The sequence below is a fragment of the Octopus bimaculoides genome, chromosome 6 (assembly GCF_001194135.2).
Source record: "Octopus bimaculoides isolate UCB-OBI-ISO-001 chromosome 6, ASM119413v2, whole genome shotgun sequence".
NCBI classification, from domain to species: domain Eukaryota; kingdom Metazoa; phylum Mollusca; class Cephalopoda; order Octopoda; family Octopodidae; genus Octopus; species Octopus bimaculoides.
This window is the reverse complement of record NC_068986.1, coordinates 62,787,591-62,798,351: the sequence shown is the minus strand read 5'-3', so window position 1 is coordinate 62,798,351 and position 10,761 is coordinate 62,787,591. Positions and strand designations below refer to the sequence as shown.

The window sequence follows — 10,761 nt, the reverse complement described above, 5'->3', positions numbered from 1 at the left end:
CTGTATCATTGCTATTCAGCAACCTACCAACACTACATACCCAGGCTTTTGCCACTCACTTCCCCCTCCACAATCTTCAATCACACTTCCTTTGCAATATCCTGCCACTTATAATGTTTGAACTTCAAGGGTATGCCCTGGCACTTGCCACCATCTATATTTCTCTCTTCCTTTACTGAACTATCCGATTTATATTCTGATCCCCGTCCCTTGTGAGTATGTCCAACATTTTGTCACCATCTCTATCTTGCTGTCTCTCACTCACTCTCTCCTTCTCCTGCATTTCCCTCGGGTTGGGTAACCATGTATTTCCTTTGCGGTAGTGCACCTGTTTCTGTCTTCATTCCTGATTTTCCTCTCTATCTCTCTCTCTCTCTCTCTCAGGCTGGGTAACCTTGTACTTCCTCTACAGCAAGACACATGTTTTTGTCTCTTTTCCCCTCTATAACATTTCATCATCTGACACAAGATTGTCTCTTACAATGCCCCCTCCCCTCTTGAAAGTTTTTTGTCTTTCTGTCAGTGCAGGTGCCACTTAAAAGCACCCTGTCCTGTAAAGTGGTTGGTGTTCAGAAGGGCATCCAGCTGTAAAAACTTTGTCAAAACTGACTGTGTCTGTGTTTGTGCCACATAAAAAGTACTAAGTCCACTCCGCTGAGTAGTTGGTGTTAGGAAGGGCTTCTAACTTTAAAAATCCTGCCAAAACAGTCACAGAAATCTGGTGAAGGCTTCTGCCTGGTCAGTTCTTCTGAAACTGTCCTACCCATGCTAGCATAGAAGGCGAACGTTAAACAATGATGTTGATGAGGAGGAGGAGGAGGAGGAGGAGGAGGATGACATATACACAGAAAGCATCACCATTGAAAAAAGTATAAACATATGTAGGAAATGAAGTAAGGAGTTTGAGGAGCAGAAGCCCTTCCCAGGAAAAGTAGGTTTAGATAAAATTTTATATCTATGTATGTATAAATAGAGGTATATTACTCCTATGTAAAGAAGTAAAAAAGAAAACAAGTAAATTACACCAGAGAGTAGAGATAGATAAAAAGTGACAGAACCTGAAACAATAAGAGAAAGAAGCATTTATGAGGTTCATAGAAATTATTCTACATATGGATCCTAGCCAGACTGTGCTCTACAGGGTTGGAACATATGGAAATCTTGAAATTTTTGTAAACTATTCTATTCGTGCTCACAAAGAAAAAGTGGTTATTTCTTGGAGTCTGTAATGAGAAAGCTTTTACATTTATCTTTCTTCCAAAACTGTCAACTCTGAAGAGCACAGGATTACATTATCAGGCAGTTATCTAACATCCCATTGAATGCACTGTGTGAAACTGATTGGTCAATCATAAAAGGGCGTTGCTCTTGCACAATAATGCAATACCATATATTGCCCAAGTCACGGAAATTTTGTCTCATCCTCCTAACTCTCTTGGGCTTACTCCATGTGACTATCATCTTTTCAGACAATTACAATATTATCTAGAGAGTAACTATTTATCAATTGTGAGGTTAAAAATTATGTTAAATGTTTCTTTGCTTTGAAACCTGAATAATTCTATGCTCAAGGTATTGGCCATTTGCCAAATAGAGGGGATTATATTATCAATAATGAGGCGAAATATTTTCTTGATTAAATATATTAAGACCAAAAAAGTGTTTGCTTCTTTCCTATCTTGAAATTTGACAAAACTTTCTTTCCAACCTTGTATAAACATACACACACACACACACACATTTATGCATGTGTGCACATGCATTTTATTTTTGTTTCTTTTCTTTACTGTGTTTTATAACCTCTTAAGATTTCTTTCTCTTGAACACACAGTCTCTTTGAAAAGATAGACATTTTGCCAATCGTATTTTTGATTGAATGCTCCAGAAGTAATTGAAATTCCCTTTGTATATGTATAGTTAGTTTGATGAGTACTGTTCATGAAACTCTTGGCCCTTGAGTAACTTTTCCAAATTTCTGCTAATTAAAAATATACAAAAGCATATGTACATATGCATACAGACATGATTAAAAAAGTATTCAATAGGTATAGAAGAGTTCAGGCATTCATTCAAACCTAAAGAAAGTTTCGTTCTTTCACAATACTCGGTCTTTCATATTGCATGTATGTATATGTACATAAATGTATTAATTCAATTAGCTGGTATTATGTTCTATTCTAGATATCAATGAATGTTCCATGTCAAATGGTGGATGTCAACATATTTGTAAAAACACACCAGGAAGCTACCAATGTCAGTGTAGACCTGGTTATAAACTTAGCAATGGTAAAAAGTGTATAGGTAAGTTATATATTATCCATCATTTTTTAAAAAATCTTTTGTTTACATAGAAACATCTCATTAATAAAGGTATGTCTTTTATTACTCTGCTGGCCTTGTTTGTCTAACTTTATGGTTCCTAAAATGCAACTGCATCTTTAGACTTAAGTAGATTACTAAAGATGAAAGTGAAAATATTACCTGAGAGGTTATAGAATAGCAGCTATTATATCAAGTTAATGTATAGAGTGATTTATTTTATTCATCAATCACAATGAGAATTTACTAAACAGTGTTGTAGTTAATAACTGACCTTTCTAAATTACTATCAATCTCTGAAAAGTTGATATCATGGGATCTAATTCATCAACACTGTTAATTAATATAACTGGAGTAAAGTAGTAACTGATTATTGAGCTTTAAACAGTTTCTATGTCTCTATACAACTTTGAACTGCTAATTTTGCATAATTAAATTTATTAATCTTGTTCAATTAAGTAAATCTAAGTCTTGTAATCAGATCCCAAATAATTTGTGAAATGAATTGTTGGAATGGTGAAGTATAAATTTGGGGAATTGGAGCTATTGTGATGAACATTGGAAACTTTTCTCTGAAGTTGTCTGCTAGGTACCAAACAAGTTACAGCTATTTGTTGTGCAGTACACAGTGTCATTGTATAATGGAGCTACTAATGAAGCCAAAAATTTTGAATCTGCACTTCTGGAGTGATGTTGACAAAAGGTTAGTTTTTACAGTGAGAGTAGGAACATGGAGGTTCCATGATGAGATTGACTAGAAGCAAAGGAACTGCAAATCAGATATTCATGTATGAGTGGGGCAGGATTTGGGAGAGATTGGAAATGTAGTTTGATCAACTTGGAGAAAATGGATGTTGTGACATGTTGCATACTGGAGAAGTTGAGTAGTAGAGTAGAAGGTGAATCGAACACAGTTGGTGGATGGGCTGTAGTGGACAATGGTTTAGAACCTGCAATGGTATCCTGAGCCTTTTTGCATTTTGTTAATCCAGGAGGTTTGAAGGAAATATATCTAGGTACATTTGAAAATATGAAAATACATTCTTTTATAGAAAATGTCCATCTGCACGTGTCTGTGTGTGAATTATTTTCAAGAATTTCCTCTCCTATGGTAATTTTTCAGATATAAATGAATGTGCTAAAGAAAATGGTGACTGCCAACATAACTGTCTCAATTTAGTTGGAAGCTACAAATGTTCCTGTAAATCAGGATACCAGCTTGTGAACAACAAACAGTGCTCTGGTGAGTATGTACCTCTAATTTTGGAATCATCTTAGTTGACAGATGTCATCATATTTATGAAAATAGTTTGGATGATTGTGTGTTTGAGTGTATGAGTGTGGGGAGTATGAGTGTGGGGAGCATGTGTGTAAGTGTGGGGGGGAATGTGTGGGGTGTCCATATCATCACTGTCGTCATTTAATATTCACTTTTTCATGCTTCCATGTGTCAGACAGAATTCGTTGAAGCAGATTTTCTATGACTAGATATCCTTCCTTTCACTTGTTTCCAAACAAAGAAACATTTTTCTATACCTAGATATATTTTTCCTGAAAGTTTGGAAACACACAGCCCTGCTTGTATGATATTGATGCTCATTTACAACCATCACATGATATCTAGACACACACAAAGACGTGTTTGTGTGTGTGTGTCTGCTGTCACTCCCTGTGCCCCAAGCCATTCCTATATCTCTCACCATCAATTACCACAGTAATCTCTATCCCATATCTAACCATCTTTCCACACATACTTATGAAACTTCTCTGCCCAATCCTCTGTATCACTTCACCTATATTCAACTCCCATTGTACCTTGAGGATGTCTTGCACATATCCACCATCATCTCTCTCTCTCTCTCTGTCTTTCTCACCTTTCTTTTCCAAATGAGGTATTCTTGTATCTTTCAGCAGGACACCTATCTCTATTCCTCTATTATTATTATTTTAACCTTTCATCAACTGGCATAAAGTCACTTCCGTCAATACTATTCTCTTTCTCAGTCAAAGGATCTTTGTCTTGCATGTTTCTTGGTGATCTTACCAGTGCTGGTACTATGCAAAAAGCACCCAGTAAAATCTGTAAATTGGTTAGCATTAGGAAGAGCATCCAACCTTACAAACAGGCAATAGAGCTTAGCACAGTCCTCTGGCTTGCCAGCTCTTGTCAAATTGTCTATATGTACGTCTGTACATTTTTGGATTGTTACCGTTGTTGTATTTGTTTTTACTATTCCCCGGTATACTGGGAAATAGGAACTGTTAAATTTATTTCTGTGGCCATTGTGGCATTGCAGTCTTTTTTTAATTTTGTGTAAAATTCGAACTGTTTTAAGTTGTTTCAGACTTTGTTCTTGTGCCCCGCCCCTAGTGGGGGTGGGACAGGAACTAGTATCCTCTATTAGAGGAAAATTTATAGGCTTCCACTTTAAGTGGAAGCAATAAGTTCTGTTGAACATTTTTTGTAAACTTTGAAAAGCCATTGTAGGCTTTATTTTTGTACTAATTAATTTCAACTGAATATGTCGGTCGAAATTATTAAAGAAAAATGCACTCTCGAAGAGAGTGGTGTTAATGTTGGTGGAGGTGCCAACACTGTAAAAAAATTATCGGCAGTTGCTGCAGTGGCAACTGAAACCATAGAAATTCCAGTAGAAAAACTGGAAGAATATTTTGGAAGAATGAAGGAGGAGGACAGTGATATTAAGATATCATCCACCTCCAACGCCATAGAGACAAAAAGGAAAACAGCAATGTTTAAATCTTACTGTCCAGAGAATAAATGCTTTAAACATTTTGAAGAAGACAAAATAGAGAAATGCCTGGCCCCTATGTGGGAGGACATTGCATACATTGTGAGGGGGAAAGGCATATGCGACAATTGAAGTCAGGTTTGCAACCGAACAGATGGCCCATGGGTACTCTGTGAGCCCCCTGAAAACAAAGGAGGTGGTGCTTCTGCCAACCTACATGGGGAGGCGCACTTCCCAGTGCCACCAGATATCGTCCCATGTGAAGTGATGACTGCCCTGTTGTTTAACAGGACAGAAAAAATAAAATTTTTGCAGAACTGACTGGGACAGAGCATTTCAGCCATAATTCATGGTGCACCAGAAGATATAGAAATGCTTCCAGAATGGGTGCTTGTGAGTGAGAATGTGGCCCTTCGAATACAAGAGGAAGGAAAAAACTCACCTGTTATGAGTGCAGAAAGAAAGGCCACATTCACCTTGACTGTGAAGAAAGAAAAAAGAGAGAAGAAAAGAGAAAAAACGACAAACTTGTACAGACACCAGGCCCTACATCTGAAAAGACAACTCCAAGCCCACACACACACCAGCCCCCACAAAGACAAACACTCCCACCAGCTCTGTTGCACTGCTGGCCCCCAAACAAAACAACGAAAAGACCCAACCCCTGCACACACAAGCCCCTACAAAAACAAAATTGCCCATTCCCTTGAAACCTGAGGCACCTGTTGTAGAAAAAAACACAACTCCCCCAGACAACACCATGGAGGTGGCTGACGGGGAGTTCATGACAGTTAGGAAACAAACACATGCACCTTCCCCACCCATATCCCTCACAGGAAAAAGCAGCACTTCATCCCAAATAACAAAAAAAAAACACCCCAACGCCCAAGGGAAACAAAAAGACAATAAAATTTTGGTAGATTACAATGCTAAAGACATTTACACAGATCAAGTAATCAAAACCCATTGTACGACCAAAATATGCCCTCAACATAGGGGTATGGATGAGAGGTGTGCCTGGATAGGGGAAACCCTATGCAGGCAGCTGAAGGAGAGGCATCTGACGAACATCAGGAGGATTATAGCCCTGCCCTGCTACTTGAAGAAGGAGAAGAAAGGGGCTGCCTCACATGTGGTAAGGTCAGTCCCAACATCACCAGTTAAGGGTAAGTAGAACCCTTGCTTTTTTTCCCATTGTTTTTAATGGCTGCACTTAACCATGGATGTTTGAATGTGCGTGGTCTGAACTCAAAGTAGAAGTAAGCCTGTTTCCTCGATGACCTCAGATCACATGATATGCATGTGATGGTTGCTACAGAGACCAAGCTGGATAGTCTACAAACCTCCTGAATGGCTATGAGAAAATCATGTCTCCTGGCCAGACCGGAGGTCAAGGTGGAGTAGTTGTACTGATACAAAAAGGCTTGGCTCTGCAGATAACTACAGTCTATGTAGACTCAGAAGGTGGGCTGGTCATCCTTGATGTGATATACAGCAATAAGGCCTTCAGGTTGATCAGGATCTATGCACCTTGTGCTAGAGGATTACAAACTGATTTTTATCGGTGCCTAGAGAACTTTATTCTGACGTTGAAGACATTAGTGGTGTTAGGAGACTTTAACGCTATCGTTGACACACGCATCGATAGCGTTGGCTCGACTGGTAGGAAAGCAAACTCACGCCTTGTAGATCTGCTTAAGCACTTTCAGCTAGCAGATCATTACAGGTTTGACCATCCAAACATCCCAGAGTGGACCTGGATTACTGGTGACGGAAGGCCCAAGTCTTACTTAGACAGGATAGTGATAAGAACTAGAGATAAAGATAGTTTTAGCTGTTCCATAGCTTGTCTAAGTAGCTTACACTGACCATAGAATGGTTAAGTGTAGATTGGACATAGATAGTACAGTTAAGAGAGGATCCGGCTACTGGAAGCTAAACAAGTCTATTTTGACTTGCGACGCATACCGTAGCCAGATTAAGGAACTAGTACAGAGGGCATTAACCGGTGCTGTGATTAATAACAGGTAGTGGTTCACCCACAAGAGAGCCATCTGTTTCGAGTCTGTTAGGTTTAGCCACCAGCTAAGACTAGATAAGGCTAGAATAGAAGGGCAGTTAGTTAAGGACCTAGAGGAGGTGTTGAGGTTGGACTCTGCATCTCACATTTTGACAGCAAGAACGGCCTTGGACCGTCACTTCAAAGGCAAACATGTGGGGTGCAGAGTTCGGGCTAAAATGCATGCATTGGGCTGTGAGGGAATTAATGCTGCCAGATGGGCCAATATGGTAGAAACCTAGTGTAGCAATGATGCCCCAATAAGGTCTCTTGTTGATGACAATGAGAGTTCGGTCGAGGGACAGGATGAGATGTGTGAGGTACTTTACTTTGCCGAGTTGTTCGGAAGGGGTGGGACGCTGGATCACAGTGAGGCCCTTAAGGACTTCCTGTCTAGTAGCTCGCATCCATCGGGATGAGAGGCTGAGTGCTGTGAAGAGCCAATCACGGCCGAAGAGGTGATCAAGGTGCTAGGCGAATGCCCCCCGGGAGAAATCACTGTGTCTCGATGGTCTACCCTATGAATTTTATAAAAGTATGCCAGACTTGTTCGGGCACCTTTTGGCCAGCGTCTACACCAATTGGCAGCAGAATGGGAGAATTCCCAAGTCTGTGACATTGATCAGGAAGGACTCAAGCAAGGGGGACGAAATAGGAAATTTCAGGTCCATAACTCTGTTGAACAGAGAGGTAAAGATTTTGGCCAAGGTGCTAGCGAAAAGGTTGGTGCATGTCATGGACAGACTTGTAGGGGAAGTGCAAACGTGCACTATCCTGGGCAGGTTTATCCATGACAATCTCCATCTTATATGCTACTCCTTAGAGAGGGGGGGGCACTAGTACATTTAGACCAGTCTAAACCATTTGATAGGGCTGCCCATCAGTACTTGGTAGCGGTCCTCGAGGAGGCTGGCTTAGGCACGACCTTCCGCAGTTGGATTGCTGCATTGTACAGCGACATCGAATCTGTTGTGAAAGGGAATGGTTTCTTTTCGAAGCCATTCAAGATCGAGCGCTCAGTGCGTCAGGGGTGTCCCCTATCTCTGCTTTTGTATGTATTGGCTCTTGAGCCATTGCTGTAGAAGTTGGAGGCACTAGGGGGCGTGCTACATGATCTATGGTGTGAAAGAGGAGCTACGGTGTATGTGGATGACATCTCCATCATTGTGGCGGATGAGGGCCAGCTTCCAGTGGTGAAAGGGACCATCAAAAGTTACGAGACGGTGGCAGGAGCAAAGGTTAACAAAGGCAAGTCAGTTGGTTTGCAACTCAGCACCTGGAAGGGCAAGCCAATGGCGTCCATTAACATTGTGGGGCGTTGGATGGAAGGTCCTGTTAAGCTGATCAGAGTTTGGGGTTGGTCCAGACCTCCAGATAGAGAAAAATTGGAGTGAGGTTGCCAGCAAGGTGACTGCTCTAACCCAGACCTGGTCTGGGCAGGCGTTATCCTTGCTAGGGAGGGTGGAGGTGGTGCAGATGTTTATAGCATCAGTAATCACCTACCATCTGACCATGGTGCTTTGCCCCGATTTGTGGCCGAACAAGTTGGAGAGAATCCTTTTCCATTTTTTGTGGAAGGGAGGAAAGCCACTTGTGAAGTGCTCTGTCTGCTGCCAGAAACCACTAAAGGGTGGTCTGAAGATGCGAAAATTCACGTTAAGGTTGAGGCACCTCTGGCTTTACTTGGATACAGAGTAGGTGTGGTCACTGCATGTCCAGTTCTATCTTCTGCAGTTAACGTCCTTAACGGACATTGGTACCTGGATCAAGCAGAGTCCTAGGCTGGTGGACTGGCAATTGGAGTGCCATCAGGCACTTCAGTTGCTTCTTGGGCGGGCAATGCCGGCAGCAGGAGTTCCACCGTGAATTTTTATAGCGGGTTTGTGGAGATTATGTCCGAAGACCCTGGGCTACAATGAAAATCTGTTGATCAACCTGTTCTGGAGAGCTTTCGGGTCAGGGTATCTGGATAATTGCCAGAAATCTGTGGCTTGGCAGTGCTTCCATGCGGCATTACCTGTTCGCAATAAACTGTCAAGGCACAGAAGTGCCGTCTCACCAACATGTCCGAGGTGTGGGCAGGACAGGGAAACCATCTTGCACGCATTTATAGAGTGTCCGGAATTAACAGGACTGATAGCTTTCGCAGAACAACTGTTGTCATCAATGGGAAGAGAACAGCTATCGGCTGAGTCTATCATTGAGATTGTGCTGCTTCCTTCCCTTAACAGGGAGAGGAAGGCTTGCTTTTTCTCCGTAGTAGCCAAACTGAAAGAAACAGTATGGAAGATGCATGTGAAAGGAATAGTGATGGGTACCTTTGTATCTGGCCATGGGTACCTTTGTATCTAGAATAATGATGGGTACCTTTGTACCACCTCAGTAGTAAGATCAAGCTGGAGAAGAGGTACCTGTCACAAGAAGGATATGATAAAAGATGGAAGCTTGTGGCAAGAAAGCTGGGAGAGATTGGCACCAAGTGGAGCCCCGGAAAAAAAGCAAAGGTTCTACCCGGGTGGTCGGGTGCCTTTCATTCAGGAGATACATTGCATGTGGCAATGTGATATCATCGAACTTTTAAATTTTTACTGTAATTTTAATCTTAATTTTTAATCGTAATTTATCATTCATAAAAAAAAAGAACTTTTAAATTGTAGCAGCTTCTTCACCCCTTTTACGTTTGTCTGTCCTTGTTTGTCCCCTCTTTGTAATGCTTGTATAGCAAATATTTATGAAATAAAGAAGTTTGCTTGGTAACCACATGGCTCCGGGTTCAGTCACACACACATACATATATACATATATACATGCATGCATCCATGCATCCATCCATACATACATACATACATACATACATAGTTATCATTTTCTTTCGAAACACAACACATAGACAGCTTAGAAGTGCTCAAGTCAAACCTGAGGCATTAGGTAAGTATAATGGACACAATAGAAAAAGTTCAATTCGGGCAATCTATGGTTAATATATATCTATACAGGTTTAATTAAGATAAAAAATAACAATTGTCCAAGCTGAAACATATATTGATATATTGGAGATATAAAAATATAAAAATATATGAATACTAAAAATATACATTGACATATAAATATATGGATATATAAAGATAATAGCAATGGAATATAGATAAAAATAATAATGGAATATAAATAGAAAATTTTTTTTTAAAATTAAAATATGGTATTCAGACAATAATAGACACTAAAAAGAGTTTTGGGTTACATGTTAGAAGAAAATAAGGTATTCCAACGATTGTTTCTGGGGTTCATTCATCTAAATAACAAATGAATCTTAAGATTCATTTTCAGAGAATGTCTCCTTCATCAGGGAAAAATGATGTTTATGCTAGATATGTGTTCAGATTTTTACTATTCATAGCCACTTTAACATGGCTGTCCAATCGAGCAGACTCTACTGTGATGTTTTAACCCCAAGAGGACATCTCTAGCTGGTTAATGATGCAAAGCTGCATCTGATAAAATTGTGAGCAAGAAAGTGAACCCCTACCATCTAGCAATAGAACCAGTAGACCAGTCCTGGTTTCAGGCTATTTCTGCCACTCCTCATCTACTAGAGATGACCACCAGCTTGCTTCTGCATACATATATATA

At 40.4% G+C, this 10,761-nt stretch overlaps 1 protein-coding gene across 1 annotated transcript in view; it reads left to right on the top strand.

The window, feature by feature from the left end:
• The first annotated feature begins 2,186 nt into the window (after nt 1-2,186).
• Nucleotides 2,187-10,761, top strand: part of LOC106879572 (fibrillin-2) — a 276,076-nt gene continuing 267,501 nt past the window's right edge. Inside the window, exons 1-2 of the mRNA XM_052968473.1 lie at nt 2,187-2,301; nt 3,443-3,562. Of these exons, the coding sequence (XP_052824433.1) occupies nt 2,199-2,301; nt 3,443-3,562 (223 nt within the window). The 5' untranslated portion in view covers nt 2,187-2,198. The remainder of the gene's footprint in view (nt 2,302-3,442; nt 3,563-10,761) is intronic.